The sequence below is a fragment of the Martes martes genome, assembly GCF_963455335.1.
Source record: "Martes martes genome assembly, chromosome: 1".
Classification (NCBI taxonomy): Eukaryota; Metazoa; Chordata; class Mammalia; order Carnivora; family Mustelidae; genus Martes; species Martes martes.
Genome location: NC_137888.1, coordinates 92038300 through 92065343, shown reverse-complemented (window position 1 = coordinate 92065343; position 27044 = coordinate 92038300). Strand labels below are relative to the sequence as shown.

The window sequence follows — 27044 nt, the reverse complement described above, 5'->3', positions numbered from 1 at the left end:
ATTCCACACCATTGACTTTACCTCTTACCTACACTTGCTTTGGTTATGAAGAATCTTAAAACAAACATGTGTTTAAGATACAGTATGTGTAGACACTTTAAAGAACCCAGTAATGGATGCATGCTTCTTGATACTGCAAATATAATACAAAGTTTGACAGCTGTATGGATTCAGATGAAAAGTGATTTGGTTGGATAACAAACTGAGAAAGAAAGAAAAAACCCTCTGTGCTTTCCCATTGGTTCATTTTAGGTATAAAGAGGAAGAATATAAAACTGGACTTTCTGCTCTAGATCATATAAGGCACTTCACAGATAGCCTCAAAATGAGGAAACTGGAAGATAATCAATATACTGAAGCTGAGCTGTCTTCTTTTAGTGCTTCCCATGTGCCGGAGGAACTTAAACAGCCGTTACACAGAAAGTCCAAATCACAGGTACATGTTCTCCTGCAGCACAGCGTCATGGCGACATGGTGCCTCGGGCACTAAAAGGCAGATAGTCTCTCTGGGCAATGATCTAGAGTCTGAACAGGTTCAGTAGCTGGACTCAAAACTTTCCTACCTTGACTCTATGACCGAATCCAAGATGGCTCACCAGTACAGCCATGAACATGGCTGCCCTCCACACAGATGCTTCCATGACAAACCTTGTCCTCCAGTAGCTTTTCCCTGACTTTTTCCCTGGCAATTCTCTCACTTCTGTAGAGGTAGTCCATAATGTTTGCACCTATTTCTGTATGACTTCGGAGGGATTTTTTAATTAGTTTGCATCTGTAATTCTTGTCAACCTAAATGTATTTCCAGACATTGGTCCCTTATTATATGTAGTTAATTAACAAGTCATCTAATTTATAGCGTTTAGGAGTAAACTGAGGATCAGAGATGAAATGAGTTGCCTGAAGTCTGTAGCATCTTACTGGCAGAGCTGGAAAGAAAACCAATTTATTTTTAATTGAATGAATGAATGAATAGTACTCACGTTCATTGGGCTCTACAGCATTCTATCAGCACTGTGGAAACAAAAATAAATCCATTTGAGGATCCATAAATACCAATTAAAAGAGTCTCAGTTCTTTATCACAAAATAAAGGAAGTCAGTACTTTCTGCTGACATCCCTACTCAACCACATTGTTCAATTCATTTGGGTTAATCACAAAGAAGAAGAAGAAAAGAACCTTCCTGTTATTACCATATTTGCTGGTCACTTTGATCTAATTGAACGTGAGCCCACTTTGGAGGTGGCCTGACATATCAAACCATGTGACTGCATTGGCTTGTACATTTAGAAATGCTTTCCTATTTGGCTGAGATGTTTTGGCCTTAACCATTTGCTCTTAGCAGCAAATGTGGTTGTATCTCAACTAAGGTGGGAAAAACATTGTGCTAGTGGGATAATGTAAATTCTTAACTCTCAGTCAATTCAGTAAAAATTGAAGGTATCATGTAAGGTAATAATAGGCAAAAGGAATGTTCATTTTGCATTGTAGAGGCAGCTCCTTACCCTCAGAGCTTCTAACTGCGTGAACTTAAGAACATCACTTCAAGACTGTGGGTCCCACTTCTTCATTGTAAAGTGGAGTGACTAGAGGCCGTATCTAAGGTCTCTCCCTGCTGTATGATTCAACGGGGATAAATATTAATTTTTCAGTGCCTAACATTAACAATAAATTAGCCAGAGTAGACATCTCATTTTTACTTGGACATAACCATCAGAGGTAGTGAGTATTTTTTAAAAGCCTTGGTATCCCATTCTTCCTTCCTAATTGATCGGAGACATACCAGGGGATGCAGGCTTTCTTTCCTTTCCTTTCCTTTTCATTTCATTTCTTTTAATTATTCCATCAAAGTGCTTATAAGACACAGTACCTAAAAATTCCTGAAGCTGCCTGGAGTGATTGAAAGCAGAAAAGTCAGGGAACCCAGAGATGATAGGTGTGATCTATTTCAGTACCCAGCATTGTGACATAAAGTCCCTGCCTAGCTGGACTAACAATTACCATCACAAGAAATGCTAGTGTATTTCTCGTATTTTTCATGTTACTTGATCATGCCGTATATATCAGTTTATATGGTCAGGCCTTTTTGCAAACTAACTTTATTTCATGAGACTTTTTATTCATTCATTCAGTTGTTATTCACTGTCAGTGTTGTTCAAGGAGCGGATCTTTGTACATGAAAATGTGTATTTTATTTGAATACCAAAAGGCAAGTATTCTATATTTACCTTTTTCTAGAGTCTGAATATAGATAGATGACTTACTCAAAACATTCATATATTTACTCTGATTTTTATAGTGATCGAATCCAAGATAGCTGAACAATACAACAGTGGCTGCATTCTACATAGACACCTCTTTGAAAATTCCTATCCTAAAAATTAATTTCATGACAATAGGTAGTCTTTATATCCAGCACTCTACGTTAGTTAATGCTTATAATTCCTTCACAGCCCTTTGAGACAAGTTTTTGTTACTATGATCCCCACTGGTAGGAGAAAAGTGACCTTGAAAGGTAAAGGAACTTCCCCAAGGTCACACAGCTAATTGAAGAGAGGTCAGTTAGAAACCAGGAACCCAAAGTTTTCTCTAAGTTTCCTTTCATTTTTCAAATATTGGAATAGGCTTTGTTAAAGCCATTTCAGAACACTCTTTATCTTGATCTCTAAAAGCGGGTACTTAATAAAAAGTTCAATGAGTTCAGTGCTCACCTCGCTCATATTTTAAACTCTTCAAAGAACAGGGACTGTATATTACTTGTCATTGATTCCCTAGGACCTAGCACAGTGCCTGGCGTAGAGTAGATGCTTAAGAGTTTTTTGTTATATGTCTGTTGATATTTTGTAGAGGTCCAGAAGGCAAATTGCATACATAAAAGTCAAATGTATACATTGAGAGCAATGACCCAGCAAATCAGAATCAGCCTACAAGGGCAGATTTTCTAACTGAATGCCATGATTACGGAAGAAACCACAGATTGGCCACATGTCTCGGCATGACTCTCAGAGATGAAATTCTGCTTAACAACAGAGGCATTTGGTCTTTGTTTACAGACAGTGGAATGTCTTTGGCAGGACTTTAATGATCCCACTGCAGCAGCATTTTTGACAGGCAAGTTTAGCAGTGGATGAGACCAACAATAGCAAATCAACAGTGAAAAGTTCACTCACAAGTCAAGACCAAACATTTCATTTGACTATTTTACTTGGCAGCAAATGGGAGATTCTCTGGAACAGTTACTTAGAATTGACATGATAATAGGGAAGAAAGAACACTTCTTCACAGAGCACTGCCATGTACCTTCTGCTTGGCAGACACTGGAGTACAAGTTGGTCAGAACATTGTTGGGTCTTGTGTTGTGTTTTATTTTTCGGTAAAGGTGACTTGATCTACCTGAGCTTGCAAGGTTTTGGGTAGTCAACTTTGAATATTTCAAACATGGAGGGAAACCAGAGAAAGGACACTGGATTAAAAGTTGGGCAGAAATCACTTTTGCTTCTGCCTCTCCACAGTCTAGTTGAGTGACTCAGGACAAGTCGTGTCACTTTCAGCGCTAACCCTCTTAGTTATAAAGTGCAGGAGTCGATGGGAAGGTGTCCTCTACTAGACCCCAGTGCCATCAAGCAGGTCTATGTCCCCTTCGTAGTTGCAGTTTCGATTGTAAGCACACAATAATATTTTTGGTGGCTTGAACAGGTGCACAAACAGTGGCTGGATGACACATTTATGCTTGGGTAGAGGGATGACTCGTGTTTCTCAGTGGAGACACTTGACATTTTCAGTTGGACAATTCTTTTTTTTTTTTTTTTTGGTCCTGTAGGACATGTACTTTTGTGGTCCCCAGGCACTGAAGACCAGCGGTAACACCACATCGTTACGATGACAAAAAGGGGCCCATGCTTTTCCAAACACATCCATGAGGGCTGCTCCCAACTCTGAGTCCCATTCCCCCAACAACATTCTTCGAATTAAAAGTGATGTTTTTCAGTGCCACTTACCGAGTCTCTCCTTTTTACCCCAGGCATATGCTATGATGTTGTCATTGTCCGACAAGGAGTCCCTCCATTCTACATCCCACAGTTCTTCCAACGTGTGGCACAGTATGGCAAGGGCTGCGGCGGAATCCAGTGCCATCCAGTCCATAAGCCACGTATGACATTACCAAGGTCGACCAGAGTGGGACCAAGTCCAACAGTAGCATGGCTCTTTCATCTAGGACTATTTAAAAGACTGCTGAGCAGAATGCCTTAGAAACCTGAAGGGTCACTCATTTAAAGTCTGGTGACCTTAAACTGAATGCTTAAAAAAAAAAAAAAAGGAAAGAAAGAAAGGAAAAGAAAGAAAAAAGAAACTATTTATTCTCGATATTTTGTTTTGCACAGCAAAGGCAGCTGCTGACTTCTGGAAGGTCAATGCAACTTAACGTGATTCGGTGAGAATGAGCAACTTGCGGGCAGGAGGCGTCCTGGTCCGCCCTGCCCTGGGCTGTGGGCGGGCGCGAGGGCTGTGGGGATGGCGGCATTGACACGAATGAACACTCCTTAGAAACTGAATTCTCTTTTGTACAAGATCACCTGCCACATGACTGGGAACAGTCGCCTTTAATTACAGATATGATTTTTTTTCTTTGTTAAAGTTTTATGTAATTTAACCCTTTGAAGATGGAAGTAGTTGGATGAAATGCACACTCAATTATTATAGAAACTGATAACAGGGAGTCCTCGTTCCCCTTTAACTTTTGCCTTCTTAAGTACATTGTGTAAAACTAGGGAAAAAGGGTATGTGTATATTGTAAACTATGGAAGTTCCAGCGCTCAAAGAGGTTAAGTCAGTGAAGTAACCTGTTCATCACCAGTCCCGCTGTACCACTACACTAATAAAATGTTTGCCAAATCCTTGTAATAACATCTTAATTTTAGACAATCATGTCACTGTTTTTTTAATGTTTAATTTGTGTGTGTGTTGTGTGTATCATGTATTTATTTGTTGGCAAACTATTTTTCGTTGATTACAATAGCACTGTTCCAGTCAGCCACTACTTTCTGACGTCTGAGGCACGCCCCTTTCTGAATTGCAAGGACCAAGGTGACTCGACCTGTGTATGGGAGTGCCAAATGGTGTTTGGCTTTTCTTAACATTCCTTTTTTGTTGTTGTTTTGTTTTCCTTCTTAATGAGCTAAATATGAATAGATGCAACTTAGTTTTTGTAATACTGAAATCGATTCAATTGTATAAACGATTATAATTTCTTTCATGAAAGCATGATTCTTCTGATTAAAAACTATACCCCATATTTTATGCTGGTCGTCTGCAAGCTTGTGCGATGTTATGTTCATGTTAATCCTATTTGTAAAATGAAGTGTTCCAGACCTTATGTTAAAAGAGAGAAGTAAATAACAGACTGTATTCAGTTATTTTGCCCTTTATTGAAGAACCAGATTTGTTTTCCTTTTCTTTTGTTTGTTTGTTTGTTTGTAATCTCATTTTGAAATAATCGGCAAGTTGAGGTACTTTCTTCAAATGCTTTGTACAATATAAACTGTTATGCCTTTCAGTGCATTACTATGGGAGGAGCAACTAAAAAATAAAGACTTACAAAACTGGTTATTTTTTCCACTGTGTGATATTTTTCCTGCTTGTGCAATTTTAGGGATCCAATGATTTAAAGATATGATGTCTGGGAACTTGATGCCCTGATAGATACGTGGAATGTCAAACATGTGTGTATTGTTTTGAGATGACATAGGGATAGACCTTGACCCACAGGAAATTGGGACTCTGACCCATTCTTCTGAACTTTCTCTGTGCGGCGCAAAGTCAGGGCCCGTGTGCGATGCCACAGGGTCCTGGGTCTTACACCACGTCCACGGCACCCATGCTAGTTAGTACAGAGGGTAACCTCCTGTTTTCTACTCAACTTTATATAGTGCGTCCTAAAAGTTGTTCTGATTTCAATTTTTGTTTTTAATTACAATTACTGTTCACTGATTTGTAAGACCAAAAAAAAAAAAACCAAACCCAACCCTTTAACTTTTTTATATTCCTTCTAAGTCTTTGTCCACATGCAAAATATCATTTTTATAGTTATAATCAGAGTATAGACATGATGTTGTGTTTTCTTTATTTACTGTGACAAAAAAAAAGTCAATGCATGTTGTTAGAAATTCTTCAGATGAATAATTTAGCAGTTGCCCCATGTTCCATCAGGTTTGATATACTATAATTTCTTCAACTATTTCAATTTTATTGAAGATTTAAGCTTTCTGATATTCACTAATGCAAGCAGTGGAATTTTAATTTTCATGCACAAAATTGATCTCGTATGTTTGTATATGTACATACAGAGGTGAAATGTGAGAAATGGTATTTCCATATGATAAATTCTCTGGTTGGGGAGCAATTATGAATTCTTCCTACTCCTTAAATATAATGTTGATTGTTTTTAGAATATGGGAATTTCAGTGTTGGCTGACTATACAGGTTTTAACAAGACCTGAAGAATAAATAATTATGACACATTGAAGAATAAATAAGTATGACCCATAGAAATAATAATTCTTATTATAATAAATAAAACTAATCTCTTCATTTACTCATTCTTAGCCACATTGCCAGATACAAAGAGAATCTCCTCACATTCTCTCTAAATGTCAGTAGTATGGGAATTAAATATATAGGGTATAAATATTGATTATTTTTAATAGAAAGTGTGTATAAGAGAAAACATTCAGGAAATCTACATAAAATATAAATCTGGCCTATAAAGAAGAAGAAGACTCTAATATTGGGGACATAATGGGGATCTGGAACATGCAGTACATTTTTCTTTCTTTTAAAGAACGTACCTATAAATTCCGCAGCAGCTTGAATACTCTCAATGCTACTAAATTCTTGTTAGGTTTTGAGCATGACATTTCAGTTGTTTGCTAATACTCAGTCCCTCTGAATTCCAAAAAGGCTTTCAAGCCTTACGTTTCTGCAGTTTTTCCATTCTTTCCGCCAGCAGTCCACCACAGGCCCCTGTGGGACTGGTGAGATACGGTGGAGACACTATTGGATTTGGAAACCCAAGGCCTGGGTCTGAGTTCTGGCTCTGCCGCTTCACTGGCTTCGAGGTCTCGGGCAAGTCACATACCTCTCAAAATCTCATCTATGAAACCGGGGTCGTGACACTTGCTTCTGCTGCTACTGCTTTGGGTTTCTGTGAATGTCCAAAAACCAAAATACATTTTTGGAAATATTTGGTAAGAGTTCTGCCCAAGCAAAGCATTTTATAATTTTCATGGTAGTCATTCAGGAAACATAATATATGCCTATATCTACCCATATGTGTATGCATATGTGTATCTATAGACACCCAAACACAGACACTATGGTAAGAGAAAAAATTTTAGGATATGACAGAAATGTACTCTAGACTCTACAGAAGTAGATGTTTTTTCTAGGAAAAAAATGTTAAGAGATATTTCTTGAACAAATATGTATCTTTGAAAACTAAAGCTCAGCCCTTCGAAAACATAAGTTTTCAGTGTAATTGTTGAGAGCTCTCGAAAAATTTAAGAAGAATTAAGAAAGCATCTTCAAGGAGTAAGCACCTTCATATTTTTATTTTCAGATAATGTCCATCAACCCGCCTTATTTCTGTACAGAATAAATGAGTTATCCATTTTTTTAATTGCCTGCTCTGTCAGTGTCCTGCTGGGAATGGACACATCCATGACCTCCGTTAGTCATTACAGTACAGGCAGCATTCCTCTTGTTTCACAGATGAGGAAACCGGAGCTCAGAGAGTTTAAGGACCTCGCTCAGAGTGACCCAGCTGGGAACTGGCTGGCTGACATTCCAGAGGTGTCTGGCTCCTTAGCCCACTCTTAGCCAAGAGTCTCAGGCCTCCTGATTTAGACACAGCTAACGAAAGTCCAAAAAGGAATGTTCCAAATCAAAGAAATGTGCCCACAGAGAGTAAAGCTGTCAGAGATGCAAATGTGCCCGGGAGACATTTAGGCGTCTGAGTCTTGGCTGTAAAGAGTTTGAAAGGTGAGTGCCAAGCATTGGGTTCCAAGCTTTTTCTATTCAGGTTATCTCAAGTCAGAACCAGCAATACCAGTGCTTTTTTGAAAGATCCTAAATGCTTCCTTAATGAGAGAAGAGCCTTTGTAATCTTGTTTGCAAATTCATAGCAGGTGGCTTGAGTTTCCTCCTTACTCTTTTGGGAAAAAAAAAAAAAAATTACCCCAAACCTACATTTTGAAATTATTAACATGGAATGAATTAAGCCCCTTCTAAAATGGTTAGCAGACTCATCATGAGAGAAAGCAAATGCAGAAGCAAGTGAAGTTAAGAAGTTTGGAGAGCCAAAAAAAAAAAAAAAAGAAAAAAGAAAAAAAGAAAAAAGAAAGAAAGAAAAGAAAAGAAAAGAAAAATTTGGAGAGCCAGCCAGCTCTTCCCCCAGACACTTAGGCTGGGATTTAATTGTCCATTATATTTCACAGAACCCATTTCTGAATATAAGAGACTGTCCTTGGTGCAACATTTATTTAGAAAAAGGATGTAGGATGGCTACTACTAAAAAAAAAAAAAAATCCAGAAAATAATGAAGACTAGTGAGAGGGAGGAGAAATTGGACGCGTTGTACACTGCTGGGGAGGATGTGAATTGGTGTGGGCACTCTAGACAACAGTACAGAAGGGCCTCAAACAGTTATAAATAGAACTACCCTATGATCCAGTAATCCCACTTCCGGGTAGATACCCAAAAGGAGTTCAAAGCAGGGTCTCAAAGAGATATGTGTACACTCATGTTCACGGTAGCATCGTTCACAGGAGCTGAAGAGTGCAAGCAGCCCAGATGTCTATGGATGGATAAAGAAACAAAATGTGTTGTAGCCACAGAGTGGAATATTATTCAGTCTCAAACAAGAAGGAAATTCTGACATATGTTCTAACATAAACCTTGAGGATATGATGCTAGGTAAAATAAGCTAGTCACAAAAAGACACTGTATGATTCCACTCATCTGAAGCACCTAGAATTGTCAAATAAATAGAGATAGAGAGTAGAATGGTGATTGCCAGTGGCTGGGGGCAGGCAGGAATAGGGAGTTGTTTAATTGATACAGAGTTTCAGTTCTGCAAGGTAAGAGTTCTGGAGATTGGTTACAAAATACTGTGAATGCACTTGCCACTGCTCAATTATAGCTTCAAAAGGGCTAAGAGAATAATTTTTATGTTAAGTATAGTTCACTATAATAAAAAAGAAAACAAAATAAAATCCTGCTCTATCCACATGGTTCTTTAAACTGAAAGAATCTAATTCTATTTAACTCAAACAGAGAAGCAAATTACCAGAGGGATACAGGAGAACTCATAACAATTAGAGAGCAAGCTGGGGAATCAGGCCTAGGACATAATCCAGAACCAGTGAGCAGGAGAAAGCAGGAGCCCATGGGACACCTCTTAGGCTGTCATCAGCAGGATGGATCAACTACCACTATGTTCAGTCTTTCTTGTCACTCTGTGTCTGGATTAAAACTCTAGGGATAGACCATGAAACTGGCCCTCCTGCAAACCCTTGACCTGCAAACCCTTGACCAAGAGCACCATTAAATGCCTCTAAAGGTAGGGCACTAAAGGCTAGTTTCCATATAACTAAATTGAGAAACTCCTCACAGATAAGTGGGAATGAATGATGGATGTCAAAAACAACGCATCTTCATACCACTTGATGATAGGAAAACGTAAGGAACATAATACGTAAGGATCAAGACTTTGGGGAAGGACGCAGGATTTGGTCATTTTAAGGGTCATCAGAGGGATAACCTGATAACATGTACAAAATTAGGACTGCTCCAGAAATTGAAAAACCTACAATTCTCACAGGAATAATTGCTCCAGAAAATTCTTGATGTAAAGATTTTTGTTAGAGTGTATGTGTGTTTATACTTTTAATGCTTCCATCATGACTCCTACTGACAATTCTGCCAAGATTGGCAATAAAAGGGGTGCCTGGGTGCTCAGTTATTAATTGTCTGCTTTGGGCTCAGGTCATGATCCAGGGTCCTGGGATCGAGCCCCACACTGGGCTCCCTACTTCACAGGAAGCTGCCTTCTCCCTCTCTCACTCTCCCTGTTGTGTTCCCTCTCTTGTTGTGTCTCTCTGTCAAATACATAAATAAAATCTTCAAAAAAAGGTGGGGGGCACCTGGGTGGCTCAGTTGGTTAAACGACTGCCTTAGGCTCAGGTCATGATCCCAGAGTCCTGGGATAATCCACCATCGGACTCTGAGCTCCATGGGGAGTCTGCTTCTCCCTCTGACCTCCCCTCTCATGCTCTCTCTCACTCTGTCTCTCTCTCTCTCTCAAATAAATAAATAGAATCTTGAAAAAAAAAAAAAAAAGATTGGCAATAAAATTGTAGCCAAGTAGCCATGGGTTAAACAGAATTTAAGCAGACTGATTCATAAGAGAATTTGCAAACTTCTATGGGATGCATGAGTTGTTGTGGTCAGTAAGAAACTGAAGTATTTGAATCGAAAGCATCCAGTTAGTCAATGTCTAGAAAGGAAATCAGAAACCACTCTAAATATTTAAAGCAGAGAAGGATTCAAAGCAAACGGTTACATATAAAGAATTGGAAGTTCTGGAAGAGCAAAAGGAAGACTAGAAGATAAACCAGAGACCAGGAAGTGGCCCGCCCCTCCCCACACCCTCCAGAGTCATGGAGGCAGGGCCATGGTAGCTCCTACTGCCCCTCCACTGCTGGCCCTGAAACCCTGGTGCTGCTACTCAGGGAGTCACTCTCCCTGCTGCCTTCTCAACTGCCTCCAGCACCTTCCATCACACCTCACTAGAAGCCAGCTGGGGAAGGAGCTTTTCCAGCATCCAGCCCCCAGTAATACAGAGGAACAGTGGGACTGGGGCTGAAAACTAATAGGCCATATCTGATATAGGACCAGCTAAACTGAGCAGATACACTAGATTAGTGGAGAAATCCTCTGCTAACTTCTTGTTGGTTTTAGAATGGATATCAGCATATCACCATGGCCTCCAGGGCCCTCCATGACCTAGTTTGTGCCTACCTCTCTAGTCTGGCCCCACTTGCCTGAAACCACTCTCGGTCAGCAAGTTCAACTTCACTTTCGAGGACTTCACACATGGCAGTCTGCGGACTTGGAATACCCCCTCTTGTTTCTCTCTCCACCCAGATCCACTACCACCCGCACATTCTTAGTTGATTAAACTAATTTACTCTTCAGATTTTAACTTATCTGTTCCTTTTTGAGAGAAACTTTTCCTGATAACTTCTACTCCCCTCCACATATGAATGTAAAGGACCAGTCCTGTTGTAGTCTCTCATCAAAGCATTTACTACATATTTCATGCACCTGTTACAGTTTGTAACTGTATGTATATCCATGAATAATTTAATATCACTGTTCCTAAAATATTAAGATCCATGAATGTTCTATGTCTACTTTGATCAATGCTATATCCCAAGTAGTTGGTACAGAGTATGACACATTGTGACTATTCTACACATTTTATGTAATTAATGATCAAATAAATGAGTTGACCAAAAGGGTGTATATCAAACCAGTATCAGTGGTTACCTCTAAAATTGGAGTGGAAAAAAATTACTTTTTATGGTATATAGTTTTATTTTAATGCTTTCAACAAGAAAGAATTAACTTTTATGTTTAAAAATCACACATTGGGGGCGCCTGGGTGGCTCAGTGGGTTAAAGCCTCTGCCTTCAGCTCAGGTCATGATCTCAGTGTCCCGGAATCGAGCCCTGCGTCAGGCTCTCTGCTCAGCGGTGAGCCTGCTTCCTCCTCTCTCCGTCTCTGCCTGCCTCTCTGCCTACTTGTGATTTCTGTCGGTCAAATAAATAAATAAAATCTTTAAAAATAAATAAATAAAAATTAAAAACTCACATTTTTTTAATATACCTCCTGATTAAGAGACTCTCAGTTCTAAGAATTCATCCTAAGAAGCTAGTTAGCATTACACACTCATATCTGTACACATGGATGTTCACAAAACATTAATAATTAAAAATTATTATCAGCATAGAGGTCAAACAAAAGAAACTTGCTGAAGTAAATTCTGCTGTGTCTGCATGACTATGGTTAAGTAAAAGGACAGAAAGTGCTTACATATTAAATGAACAGTAAGTTACAATTGGCTAGAAGCTATATTCTGTCACATTTTGCTAGCTGGTAGAATTATGGATGAATTTTATTTGTCTTTTTTTTTTTTGCTTATTTTCATTTTTACATTATCTAAAAGTAAGCATGTGTTACTTTTTAAATAAGAGAAACATTATTATAAAGACCAGCAAAAAAATTTCTTCCAAATTAAGTAAATAGTACAAAGAGAAAAACAACAACAACAAAAAAGATCTTAACCAAAAGATTGAGGGAGGTGTTTTTCAGATGGTCAATTGCGAGCTGATTGAGGCCAACCTGTTGACTATGCAAATGACAACAGTGAGATCTACGAAGAGTAATGATGGTTTTATCCAAGGTCCAAGGTCACACAGCTTGTTTCAAGTCCAAACCCACTGCTTTCTAGAACACTATAGTGTGAACTGTTGTCTCAGTAGGGAGTAGGGTATGAGCACCATGGGGTAAAATCCTGATGTCCAACAAGGGAGCTTAAGTCAAGGGTTTTTTAATAAGCTCAAGTGTTAGATTACCTCCAAATATGCCCAAATTGACTCCATGCCCTAGGTTCTGGACCTTATTTGAACACGTTTTTATGTGTAATTAACAATATAAAAATGTCTTCAAGGTAATAAAGTTATTATACATACTAAAATCAGAGTTATAGTACCTATTTCCCATATATTGATTTATGTTTATTACATTTCAATTTGGGGCTCTAGCTACTCATCAGAAATTGGGCTCCTTTAACCAGCTAAGTGGTGTTGAGCTCATATAGGCAAGAAAGAAGTGGTCAAAAGCATCTTGTGTCAAAACCTTGCTCCAATTTGACATCTCAGAAGGTGGAATTCACTTCTAATGCTTTTTCTACATGATTGCTCTGCAGGATAAAATTTTGGCTTCTTCCAATCATCTCTTATAGGCAGCAGTATCTTTAAATCAAGATATGTACATCAGAAGAACAAAGAATCAGAGATTTTACCAAAGAAGCAAAATTAACAAGACTAGCAGGAGGCCAGCTAGTGTCATGACCTTGTCAAAAAATATCTCCTCACCACCACCATTGAAGTCATCTTGGTCTGGAACAGTCACATTCTTTTCACCTAAGATAAACATGGGTTCTTCTAGAAGCAGGGACATATTAAGTGATTTCAGTCAGTATTATTGTGAATTAGTGAATTGATCCTTTTCTCTGTGGTAGCAAGGGGAAGGGATATTTTCTGAAGAGATGACAGTAGGGTAAAAAAAGAATGTGAGGGGACAAATTGGAGGCCCTCTCTGAATGGAAAGGCTGGGGCAGATAAAACAGAGAGGGGGGCAGCAATTTAAGCATTCTATTTACCTGGGAGGGGAAAAGATTCCAGAAGCTCAAGAGGACAGTGCCAACTTCTTTGTTTTGCTTTGCTTTACTTTGTTTTTGTCAAAGACCAATTCTCTCATCAAATTCAGTTCCTAAAAAGAAGAGTGTGGACTAAGGTCTTCCCTTTGACAGATTCAAAGGAAGGTAATGGAAGAATAAATTGGGAACCTCAATGAAAAATTTTTGAGAAATAAATTTATTGTGATAGCAGAAATATTCAATTAGATCTCTGGCTTTATAAACCTCTTTTGAAAAACGACAACAAAAAATATGGACTAAAGGGTAAAGACTTACAGGGCCACCCAGGTGGCTCATTTGGTTAAGCGTCTGCTTTCAGCTCAGGTTATGATCTCAGGGTCCTGGGATCGAGTCCGGCATTGGACTCCAGGTCATCGGGGAGTCTGCTTCTCTCTCTCCCTCTCCCTCTGCTGCTCTCCCTGTTTATTCTCTCTTATACTCTCTCTCTTTCTGTCAAGTAAATAAATAAAATCTTTTTTTTAAAACAAAGGATAAAGACTTGCATTATTTCACTCTGAATTTCTTCAATGGTCTTTTTGGAAAAGCATCCCCCTATTGGCATTACTAATTTAGTGTCCACTGCTATTTAAATGGGTGACATTTTCCATACTGTTCTTTCATGTACTTAAAATCAGTACTTTTCCTCGTCATATTCTTCCAGTGAGTCCAATACATTTTGTAGAACTAACTAAAAAGTAATTTCTAGCTCCTTTCATTTTTTCCTAAAATGCCATCCAAAGATATAAAAAATTAAAGAATAATTAGAGAAAATGGGATTTTCTTTTCATTAATATTATAATCATTCAGAAAAGATTCAGGACCATCTCCAAGGCTTAATCGACTACCACACTTCATGCAAAAGCAACAGCAATATGGAGAACATACTAAGGTAGAGTCAAAGATACCAGCAATCTTAGCATTTTTGCCACAAACTAGCTGTGTAATCTCATAGAACAGTGATTCCCAAATTTTAACCATTTATATAATACTGCTTTTTCGCTCTATCTGTATACCATCAGTATTATTAACTTAACATTTTTTCATCTCGATTCATTTTTTACACCTTGATAATTTTCTTTTAGAAGTACTTGTCAATAGAAAGTCACTTTCCACAAATATCACTTAATCATAAAAACAAGCACAACAAAGAACTATATTATTATTAGATTCTAGCAAGATACTTGTGGCTGAGGCCCTCCTTCCTGGGCACAGGGAGAACACTTTCCTGTTTGAGATGCTCACGTGACGAGTTCTATCTGATGGGTCGTGAGGAGGTAGACATAGCACTTGTGGGCCAAAGAATTTAACAACAGTACTCTCTACTTTTCTTCCTCTGATGTGGCAAAGGAAGCTGTGGGCTCTGCCCGCTGTAGCCCTAAGGTGGTGGACTCCACCCCGGTTCCCGAGAAATAATGGCTCAGACCCACTTCCATTCTGAACACTACTATATCCATTAAGATATAAACCTTGATAAAGAAATATGCTTTTGACTTGCTCAGACACTGAGACTTTGGGTGTCTTTCTTTGCCCACAGCAAAACGTAACCTATTTTGATTATGACCACTCTGTGGTCTGCCTAAGACTGTGTTCTCTTCATCTACTTGCTCTTTATTCAAAAAGGGGGTATTTGGAACTATGAGAGATGTTAGAGAAATATTAGCTCTAATTTGAGACTTTCTTCTTGGGTATAATAAAAGCATTTAAGAATAATTAGAATGAGAATGATTTTCTCTCGTGTACTTCAAACCTATCCCTATGCCTTGAAATACACTAAGCAAAATATGCAAACTCGTTGATCCTTGGTTCCCTTATCAGGGAAGTAATAAAAAGTAATTGGCTGTATGTTGATCAGAGAAAAACATGTAAAGATGGCAGTTAGCACATAATAAAAATTCTGGTGGCTTTTATTTTAAAGTTACATGACATTATAGCACATGGATATTTTGAACTGGAAATATTTATTTTGCACTGTTCTAGGCTCTGGGGGACATAGGAAACAGCATGTGTCTTGGCTGGGTCAAGCATCTCTGAGCATCTATGTGACCCTCACATAGACACCTGAATGTTAGAGAAAAGTCCTCCGTGAACGATCTGGGTGAACTGTGTAGCAGTTTAGAAGGAGCAGTGTGTAAGAATCCTCAGACATCCTGATATGAGGATATGAACAGCAAAAAGAATGAAATTGGGGAAACCAGATAAACCAGGGAACAATTGTGGAAGAGCTAAAGAAGTGTCTCAGCTGGATCACGTTCTAGAGAGAGAGTCAGTAGGACTTACTGATGGTTTGACGAATGGAGTATTCTACTAGTACCTAAAATAGTATTTGTCAGTTATTGAATCCTTAGTATGCATTTAGCACTAAGGATAATGCTTTTATTTCTTTTAACCATGACGACAATCCTACACATGAGATAGCGTCATCATTCCCACTTTATCATCTGGGAACCTAAAGCTAAAAAGGTTAAGAAATTTTCCCCAGATTACACATTAGGTTCATAAAGGAGCTGGGAACCCACCCAGGTGTATCTGACCCCAAAGGCTGTGAACTCTATCCCTCTTCCATTCTGATGACAAGGGATGCCATTTTATTTTCCCACTGAATAACTAGCAATTACATTTTTTCTATATCAACTGTATCCTGTTCTTTGTGTTTTGAATATTTGGAATTGGATCATGAAGACAGCCTAAGATATCCATGTGCTTAGGATTTTGCCTGTGTAAACAGAATACTTTGCAGAGGAATGCAAGGGTTGAGGGTTGCATGAACAGCCCAGCTATGCAGAGTAGGATGGATGCCACTTAACTTTGAACAATTACTCACATATGTCTTGAGCATGAAAACTATTTGTTGGTTTCCTACAATTATCCATGGAACAGTGCAAGGTTCTGGGTCACTTCATGGTAGGTGGTTGCTTTCCAAACAAAGTCATTTCTGTGTGTACATGGGTTCATGCGAGCATGAGGAAGTGGAGAGGGAATGAAGAGGGGCAAGTGAAAAAATAGAAGGATGAAAAGCTCGCTAGTGCCATGTGGCACCATCAAAGTTGGCTTTAAAGACAACAGCAGTAAAATGTGTCACAGCAATAGGAAACAATGCAAAATGCACATGGTTTGACCCAGACATATAGAGATAAGGATTACAGCTCTGTTATTGCTTAATGAGTTTCTATGGGGGGGGTGGGTTATAGTAATAACTACCACACAGTAGGGGAAAGGATAGCAAACATTTGATGTATGTGAAGAGTTTGGTGCATAATCCATGTTCAATAATAATAATGATAAATGGTCTGTATTGAGTTTCACTGCAATCCCTCCTGTTTTAATTTTTCTTTTCAATTTTCATTATTTCATTAATCTTTTTGCATAGACTGTATCTGTTCATGGTAAAAATTCAAAAGTTTTAAAAGGGATTAAAATAAAAATAAATTTTCTTTCTTCTCTTGTATCCCAGCAACCTGGTTCCCCTTTACAAACAAATCCAGTTGTAAGATTCTTAGACATCTTTTCAGAAGACATGCATATCACTCCTTTTATTTCTTCCAGAAATGTTAGCATCCTGCACACTCCTGGATTTTTAAAATTTACTTTATCTTGGATCATTGCATATAAATTCAAATGAAGTTCTCTTCTTCTTTTTCTCCTTCTCCCCTTCCTCTTTGTCTTCTCCTTTTTCAAGTATGTAATATTCCATAGTACCATTATTTGATTGACCAGTTCTCTACTAATAAACACTTAGCAGTATTCTGAATATTTCACTCTTGGGAACTTAAATGAATATCCTGGCAGAAAGTCATAAAATTGCAAAGTCAAAAAGTATGGGCATTAGATTCATCTCTCAACGGTTGTCATCAGTTTATATTCTCATCATTGTTTCCCCATACCAACACAATACATAACACAGTATTTTGATCTTTGCCAATCTAAGGTGGTAAAATACAGTGGATTTTACTATGAGTGAGGTTGTGTGAAGTTTTTGTATGTTTAAAAACTATTACTTTTTCTTTTTATGTCTAGTTATCTGTTCCTCTCTTTTGTTGAGATTTTTATTGAGTCATTGGTTTTGTTTTCTAAGAAGCCATCTACTTAAATAAATAGCCTTTTATTTGTGATATAAATCATACTTTTAACATCCTTTGTGATCTTCTGTTTCACCTTGCAGAGATGATTCCTGCAGTGACGTTCGTTCTCACCTTTCTTTCTTTCTTTCTTTCTCTTTCTTCTTTGCTCATACATAGAAATTCCCATTCTAATTATTTTTAAATTTTGTTTTGATCCATCTAAATTCATTCTGTTGTAAGGAATAACAGGGATTCTGTTTAGTTTCCCACCACCTTTTGTCAAAAATTGACCTTTTTACAACTGGCTTCAAATGCTGTTTTTTCATGTAGATTTCCATATGAACATGGTTTATTCTGGGGGCTTTCACTCTTTCCACTAATTAGTCAAGAGGCCATTAACATGGTATTTTAATCAATAAGGCTTTTTAATAAGTTTTATGTAGGGTCAAATCTATTCTGTATAATCATGTGAGTTTTACATGGCTCATTTTCAGCATAAACTATAGGGTTAATGATGGTACCTTCTCTTTCACCCCCAGGAATTGTTCAGTGCATAGCCAACACAACTAATGGACCAATCCCGTGCAATTGTTTAACTTTTTCAGAATTTCCCAGCCATTACTGATTGCTTATTTTTTCTTAGGGAATTTTAGAATCAGCTTATTCAGTTCCAAAAGTCTTTTTGACCTTTTTTTTTTTTTTTTAATGGGAGACTCATTAAATTCACAAATTAATTTACAGAGAATTGACACCAGCCTTACATCATATCGCAAATTAAAATCAAATCTAGGTGAACTGCATACCCAGAAGTAAAAGCTAAACAACAAAACTTGACATAACATATAGTTGGGATATCTTCATGACTTTAACGTAAAGAAATTTATTAAATGAGATTCAGAGTTCTAACTGAAAGGATAACTGGTTAGAATATTTTGTGTTCCTCAATCAATAAGGAAAAAGATGGACAACCTCAATAGAAAAATAGGCAAGAGACTTAATTAGACACTTCACAAAAGATGGTATCTGAATATTCAATATCCTTGAAAATCAAGGAAGACCATTTAAAGCTTTAATGAGATATCCCTTCACACACACCAGAGTAACTAAAATTGAGAAGACTAGAAATACTGAGGGTTGATAAAACCTGGAGCAATGGTAAGTTTCACACGTTGCTGGTGGGAGCACAGGCTGGCACTACCATTTTAGAAAATTGTTCAAACATTATATATGTTTAAACAGGTATTTATTTATTTATTTATTGCATTTTTTTAAAAATTTCTTTTCGGAGTGACAGTATTCATTGTTTTTGTAGCACACCCAGTGCTCCATGCAATACGTGCCCTCCTTAATACCCACCACTTGGCTCCCCCAACCTCCCACCCCCCGCCCCTTCAAAACCCTCAGGTTGTTTTTCAGAGTCCATAGTCTCTCATGGTTCACCTCCCCTTCCAATTTCCCTCAACTCCTTTCTCCTCTCCATCTCCCCATGTCCTCCATGTTATTTGTTATGCTCCACAAATAAGTGAAACCAAATGATAATTGACTCTCTCTGCTTGACTTATTTCATTCAGCATAATCTCTTCCAGTCCCGTCCCTGTTGCTACAAAAGTTGGGTATTCATTCTTTCTGATGGAGGCATAATACTCCATAGTGTATATGGACCACATCTTCCTTATCCATTCGTCCGTTGAAGGGCATCTTGGTTCTTTCCACAGTTTGGCGACCGTGGCCATTGCTGCTATAAACATTGGGGTACAGATGGCCCTTCTTTTCACTCCATCTGTTTCTTTGGGGTAAATACCCAGTAGTGCAATTGCAGGGTCATAGGGAAGCTCTATTTTTAATTTCCTGAGGCATCTCCACACTGTTCTCCAAAGTGGCTGCACCAACTTGCATTCCCACCAACAGTGTAAGAGGGTTCCCCTTTCTCCACATCCTCTCCAACACTCGTTGTTTCCTGTCTTGCTAATTTTGGCCATTCTAACTGGTGTAAGGTGGTATCTCAATGTGGTTTTGATTTGAATCTCCCTGATGGCTAGTGATGATGAACATTTTTTCATGTGTCTGGTAGCCATTTGTATGTCTTCATTGGAGAAGTGTCTGTTCATATCTTCTGCCCATTTTTTGATATGATTATCTGTTTTGTGTGTTGATTAAACAGATATTTAAACAGGTATTCCCTGTTTTTTGAAAGTTCATGTTAGGCACTTTGCTTTTCCAAAGCACCTCCACTGTACCTGTTTCTGATAACTAAAAAGAATCCAGAGAAGATTTCCCAGTTTTACTAAAAAAGATGAGGATTGTATAACGTTCAGTGTTTGCTTTGCAGGGAGCCCTCATAGAGGCAGCACACACTTCCAGAAGTGAGAGTGGTGCCACCAAGCTCCTTCCCTGGGAACTACACTCAGCATCTTGGCATCAAGCTACCATAGCTTTGAACTGTGTCTGTGAACCTCTGTGCTTTATCTTGATTTATTTTGTGCATTTGTTAGCAATATGTGTCTGTCTTAGAGTATCAGAAAAGCTTAAAAGCTTTTTTTGAATCTGCTAATGCTTAAAAATTTTTTCAATATAATTAATGGTAATTGTTTCTTTGTTGTACTCCATTTCAACTTACAAAAGGTTTTATAGGAATGCTCTACTTTCAGATGGTGGGGGAAACCTGTATATGCTATGTGACATGAGCCAGCTACTCAACAGAAATATATACATATATGCACCATAATTAATGTACACAAAGGTGTTCACAGGAGCATTATTCATAATAACCCCAAACTGTAAACAATCGAAGTATCTATTAGCAGTAGAATAGATAAGTGTAACAGTGGTTGTGGTATTTGAAGACAGGTAAATACTATTTAGTATTTAAAATCAATGACTGCAGCTATACAGGATAACATGGGTGAGTTTCACAAAATATAATTTTAAGAAAAAGAAGCTGGATGCTGAGCTCCTGGGTGACTCTGTCTGTTAAACATCAGACTCCTGATTTTGGCTCAGGTCATGATCTCAAGGTCCTGAGATGGAGCCCCACATAGTGCTCTCTGCTCAGCCAGAGTCTGTTTGTCTTCCTCTCCCTCTGTCCCTCCCCCTGCTCACACACTCACCCTTTCTCTCTCTCTCTCTTTTTTTTTGAATAAGTATGTAAATCTTTAAAAAACTGGATGTGAGAGAATACATACTGTATTATCTGATTTATATAAATTTTTAAAACCAGACACTACTGCTCATTGATAGTAGTAATGAGGCTTGTGGTCACTTTTGCATAGGAGGGAAGCATTCATAATGTGGAAAGTGAAAAAAGGAACTTCTGGTGCAAGTAAGTTCTACTTCTTAACCTAGGCGACGCTTACATGGGTGTGTTCACTGTATGATGATTCACTGAGGGAACACTTACTGATATACATCCTTTTCTAGCCATGCATTAAAATACATATATATATGTATCCATATATATACTTATAGCTATAGGCTTTTTCTTTAATCTGCTTGTTATTTAATTATTTTAATTTTTAGAAGTCACATTACTTTATCTTATAATAAATATTTAAAAAAATCTGTTGGCTTCCTGTGTGACTCCCTCTTCCTGATTCCACATGCACACAACTTCAAGCCTCTTAGGAGTGTAAATACTCATTTATAAATACTATTTTATATTGCTATGTATTAATTGACTTAAATTTCAGATACTATCTTCAGATTCCTGCGATGGAAAATAAGGGTCAAGCTGCCCTGCATTATCTCTCCATATTTTTTCCTCCTATCCTCCCAACATAGGTAGATACCAATTCCTAGGTAGCTCAAAACTAAGGGCTTAAAATGATGATAATGAGTATATTTTTGTATGCTTATATAAATATTATCCATAGCTGACCTGTGCATTACATTTTATTTTTTATTAACTCTTATTTTCCTGGAGCTCTTGCTCACCCTAAAATCTCTCAATTCTCTCTAAACTTACAACTCGTTCTGACAGTTCTTACTACTGAATTTTTTCTAATTTAATATATACATTTTATAATTTTCTCTAAACTTATTTTTCATATTTATTAAACTCTGAATCATTAAACTATTATCATTACATTGAAGACTCCTCCAATGGTTATATTAGTATGCAAACTCAATTTATTGTTCTCCATAAAACTTTCTTCTATGATGTTTCCTCTGTACTTTGGTTTACTGCATCAACTAATAGAGACTCCCGCCTCTACCTGAGCTGGCACATGGAACCCAGGGTCTGTCAGCTCCTCCTCATTAAGTTCTCTTGTATATGCTCCAGTGCCTTTTGTTCCTTTTTTCGTGCTGACTCTACATTATTCTAGTTCTCTTTGTCTCTGGTCACTTACCTGGCTGACCAAGTAGACTTCTGTCTGATTTCCCCGATTCCAGTCTGTCCACACTCCCATCAGCCCTTCATCAGCAAGTTTATACTTTCAAATCACATGTCTGATTTGATCATATGTTTTAAAGACACTTACAATGTTATGCTTAAAAAAATGAGATAACATGGGGGAAATTCGTGTGATTTCATGTTAAAGCAAAATGTCAAAATCAGACCTGTATATATATGTTGTCGTGAAAATTTTATAAAATTTAGCATATACATTGGAAGAAAATACATCAAAGTGTTAATTGTGTATATGGGGCCTGGAAGAATTTGTAGGTTCCCTTATCCTGCATTGAGGAAAAAATGCTGACTACCATGAAACTATGAATGGGCAGAGACACAGAATTCTACCCCAGGAAGTCTCAAGGTGATTCCTGACACCAACATGAAGCCTACATGGTGTGTAGTTCAGTGAGGCAGATAATGGAGAGAAACATATTCAGGACAAAAGAGACAGCAGTATAAGAGCCCAGAGTCATAAGGAAGAATGCTGAGTTCAAATGACCAAAATCCCTAAAGCTTTGTGAAGACTTTGGATTTATCCTGTAGGTGATCATGAGGAGCCATTACAGAGTTTAGCAGTGCCAGAATGTGATCAGATTTAGAATCCAGAAAACTCTCCCTAGGAGAAAAGACTGTAGTGGTCAAGACTAGAAACACATAACTAGTTCAATTAGTTCAATGGTTTTCAAGGTTTTGCCACTGCTATGCATAGTAACAAAAACAAAAACAAAACAACAAAAAACACCAAAATAAACAAACAGAACTTAAATTGTAACTCAAGTGAGTCATAGTAAGAAATTATATATATTTGGTCTCCATCTCCATTTCTGGCACAGAGCTCCTAAAACCCTTGGAATTTCCTAAGTGATGAGGAGACAGTCTCTTTGTTATGTTAATGAGACGAGTTTAGGAAGCCCCTAAGGTTGGGGGCTGGTTGCTGGTGGAGCCAATCCTGTTATTAGAGGGTTGAAATTTCCAGTTCCACCTCCTGACTTCCGGAGGGGGAAGAAGGGCTGGAGGTTGAGCAGTTGCCAATGGCCAATGATTTAATCAATCGTGACTATGCAATGAAATCTTCATAAAAATCCAAAAGGATTGGGTTCAGAGAGCTTCTGGGTTGGTGACCATGTGGGTATTTATTACCCACAGAAGGGGGCATGGAAGCCCTGAGTCCTTTCCCTATACTTTGTCTTGTGCATTGTTTTCACCTGGCTGTTCCTGAGTTAATATTCTCTGATAATAAACCAGTGATCTAAAAAGTAAACTGTTTCTCTGAGTTCCATGTGCCAATCTAGTAAATTAATCAACCTCAAGGAGGGGGGGTCCTTGAAAACTACGATCTATAGCCAGTTTGTCAGGAACACAGGGAACAACTTGGACTTACGATCAACATCTGAAGTGGGGGTCGGGGCAGTCTTGAAGGACTGAGCCCCTAACCTATAGAATTTAATGTTATGTTAGGGTAGACAGTGTCAGGACAGATGATGTTAGAAAACTGCTTGGATGTGTGGGAAAATCCCCCCCACCCCAACGCACACACAGTGGAATTGATGTCAAAATCTATACTAGACAATACATATAATCTATGTATCTGTACATATGCATGTGTATATAGATAAGTATCAATGAATCAAAAGTTTTAATAAACATGCTTTAATAAACCTCATGTACTTCACCCTGATATTTTCCTTTCTGTTTTATTTTATTCATTTATTTTAAAAAGTGGCCATGATACACTTCAATGATTTGATGACCACAAATAGATTTCATTTTAGAACATGATAAATACTGAACTGGGAAATGTGGGGAAAGGTGAACATGTATCAAAAACTAAGCATATCCTAAGAACTGTCTGGAAGAACGGAGAAAAGGGACTGGCAGTCAGTTGGGATTTAAAGTGTATGGTCAATAGTAGTTGGTAAAGGATTAGATATGACACATAAAGGAAAGAATACTCAAGCATAACTTCAGATTTTTGTTTGAAAAGCTAGGTAGATGTTTGTGCCATTTGTAGAGTTAGGGGATGTGATAGGAGAAATGTGTATGTAGGCAGGTGAAATGTGAATAACTAGTTCAGTTTTGGTCATTTTGAGTCTGGGGTGCATGTGAGACATTCAGATGATATTGCCAATGGGAAGAACAGTCTGGATATAGGAAAATGGGTCTAGGCTGAGACCCATTGAAGTAACTTATGGATTTGGAAATACAAATCTATAAATGATAGAGGAAATGTAGAATGAGAAGAGAATAAGTCCGAGGCTAGAACTCTGGGAAACATTACCATTCAGTTGAGTTATAACAGACAAGACACCCAAGAAAGACAACTAAGAAGGGGCAGAGACAAAGGGTGAACACATGGAGATAGTTGTGGGACACTGAGGAAAGAGAATCTGGAGGAGGGATTGGCCAGTAATGTCAAATGGAAAGAACTGGAAAAGGCTCATTGATGACTGATAATAAGTGTTGCAAGAGAACAGTAATTAAAGGAAGCCAGTTTATAGCAGCTTGCGGTGGGCTGCACTAGCAGAGCTGGGCAAGAGTTTCAACGGAGGCAAACACACCAGAAGTCTAATATCCAAAGCTGTGAATTAACAGAACAAACCGTTAAATATATTCTACCCTTTGAACTTGATAGAAATACCTATATGGCCAGGTATTCGAAGACCAGACTTGAACTTTGAACAATTGAATTCTTCAGAGCTCTGCCCTGAAATGTAGTAGCTGGGAGAGGTCAACCCAGCCTACAGAAGCCCCTTCTTTTTTCCTTCCATCCCTATAACCTCCAAACTGTGAGGAAACCTACATATATACATATGTGTGGCCACACAGCCTGTAAGTGCAAATTCCATCCATACCCCCTTCCCTGCGAACATTCACTCTATGGCCACCCCTTGGCCCTTGGGGTGTGCCCACCAGTAGTGTGGGCTGCTCTCTAGAAAGCTGACTGCAGAAGCACCCCCTCTTCCCCCCCCACCCCCCACAAAAACCAAACAGCTGAGCAAAAGCATATTTACATGCCTGGAGGCAAAACTAACCTTGGGGGAGCAGTTGAGAGCTTGAAAAGAGTGTGAGTGACTGACAGATCAGGTCCCTGTAGGAGATAACAGGGCTCAGGATGTAGCTTACAGCAGGAACAGGAAGAGGCCTTGGCCTCCACAGGAAGGAAGGGAAATTATGGATACAGGTTTATTTATAGGTGAGAGGGGGTTTGATCATGCTCACACTTTATGCTTTCTTTTTCTCTGTGAACTAGGAAAGAACAGTTGGGGTTAAAGAGGGATAAAGAGAGGAACCCTGATGAATACACTTGCTTTTCTAGAAAATTCTCCATTGCAGTAGCAGGGAAAGGTGCTCAGAGATGAGCAAAAGACCACCAAGTGGCTGGCAGGACCAAGAGAAATTTGGAATAAAAGGATTCCAGGTTGCTACAAATTGCAAGACTGTGGGATTTTTCTTGGCCGTGAAGGAATAGGACTCATAATGTTCACTACAAGGTAAATGCAGGATCTTGTGCAAAGGTGGTTTGGTGAAAATTTAGTGGGTAATTACATGCTTGTTTTTGATATTTTTCCTTATTATCAAGTCACAGAAAATGGAAACGGAAAGGCTCTCCTTCCTCTCCCCTAGCAAGATGACTTGTTGTAAGGGACTCCAAGAATGCATGCCTCATTTCCAAAGTCTAGGGTGAGGGAGAGATCTCCACTTCCCTTAGGAATTATTTCATAGTCTAACAGTTATTGTAGCCAGGAAGCTTATTTTTTCTCTTCCTGATATTTAGGACAAATTATATTCTTCTTAATTTCAACCTGTTATTGTTAGTCATTTCCTCATGGTTAACTTAAGAATCTCTATCCCTTCCTGGTATTTGCACCTTCCAAATATTATGTCGACTTATCACCTGACCTGGTGATAACTGTTTAAAAATATACATTTTTGGCTTATATATAGGATGATGGTTTTACATCCTATAAACACACTACACATGGATGTCTAGGGACTTGAGAAAATACACTTTTGTGTGAGTGAAAATATGTAGGCCATATATACCTGATATATGTAATTACAATCTTCATAATCATTCATTTTAGATTTGCCAACTTGCACATGTGGAAATGTTCAATTTGTAATGTGATTATAACACAAAAACAAAGCATGTTTGATACCTGTGGCTTGGTCGTTTCATGGTAAGTGCAGAAAATTTGAAAAACCATGTTACATTTCATATTCCCGGCCAAGTCAAACTCTGAAAGTAGCTCTATAATTCTTGGGGAATCTCTTTAAGCAGACTTGTGTCAAGGCCAATTAGAATCCAAATAGCCTTTTTCTAATTGGGGTGAGGTATGCAGCTGAATAATTCTGTCATTAAGCAAACCCCTTATAAAGGTTACAACTCCAAGGCAAACCTCAGCCCCAGGGCTGAATAAACAAAGGAGGGTAGGAGTGCAGCATTCCGGGACTGGCACCTTCACCCCATGAACCCCGGAGAGGAGGGTTTTGGATTTCTTTCTATGCTCTAGCCATATACTTCTCCCTCCACCCCCCTGCCTTTTCTCATACCTGACAAAGATATAACAGAATGTAAATGGAAATTTTCCATGAGCGTTTGCCTAGTCAAGAAGTCATATTGTTTTTTCTTTGGGGGGATAAGAGCATCTTGGGAATTCTACAGAACTGGTTCAACTTGGGGTAGGTCCATGTCTGCTGTGACATTCTTGGCTTATCCCAGTTTGAACTCCTCTTTTTCAGACTTATCTTCTCCCACCTCTCCTCTAGTTCCCAAACTCCAGCCACCATTTACTACTGCCCTTCCTGGAATATTATAGATACAAGTCCTCTATCATCTATCTATCTATCTATCACCTATTTATCTATTAGCTTTGTTTATGCTGTTGCTTTTGACAACAATATTCAGGCACTCACAGAACTCATAGGCTTGTTCTGTGAACAAGGGTTCTGGTTCAAACCCTGACTCCATTAGTTACATGACTGTGTGATATTGGGTAAGGTATTTAATTCACTTTCCTCAACTGTACTAAGATGACTTTAATATTAACCTTA

General features: G+C 38.3%; 1 protein-coding gene across 2 annotated transcripts in view; it reads left to right on the top strand.

Moving 5' to 3' along the window:
* MECOM (MDS1 and EVI1 complex locus) overlaps window positions 1-5602 on the top strand; it is a 545051-nt gene extending 539449 nt beyond the window's left edge. For both annotated transcript variants that reach the window (XM_080802132.1, XM_080802131.1), the window contains 2 exons: window positions 253-436; window positions 4020-5602. In XM_080802132.1, the coding sequence (XP_080658258.1) occupies window positions 253-436; window positions 4020-4154 (319 nt within the window). In that variant the 3' untranslated portion in view covers window positions 4155-5602. The remainder of the gene's footprint in view (window positions 1-252; window positions 437-4019) is intronic.
* The last annotated feature ends 21442 nt before the right edge of the window (window positions 5603-27044 follow it).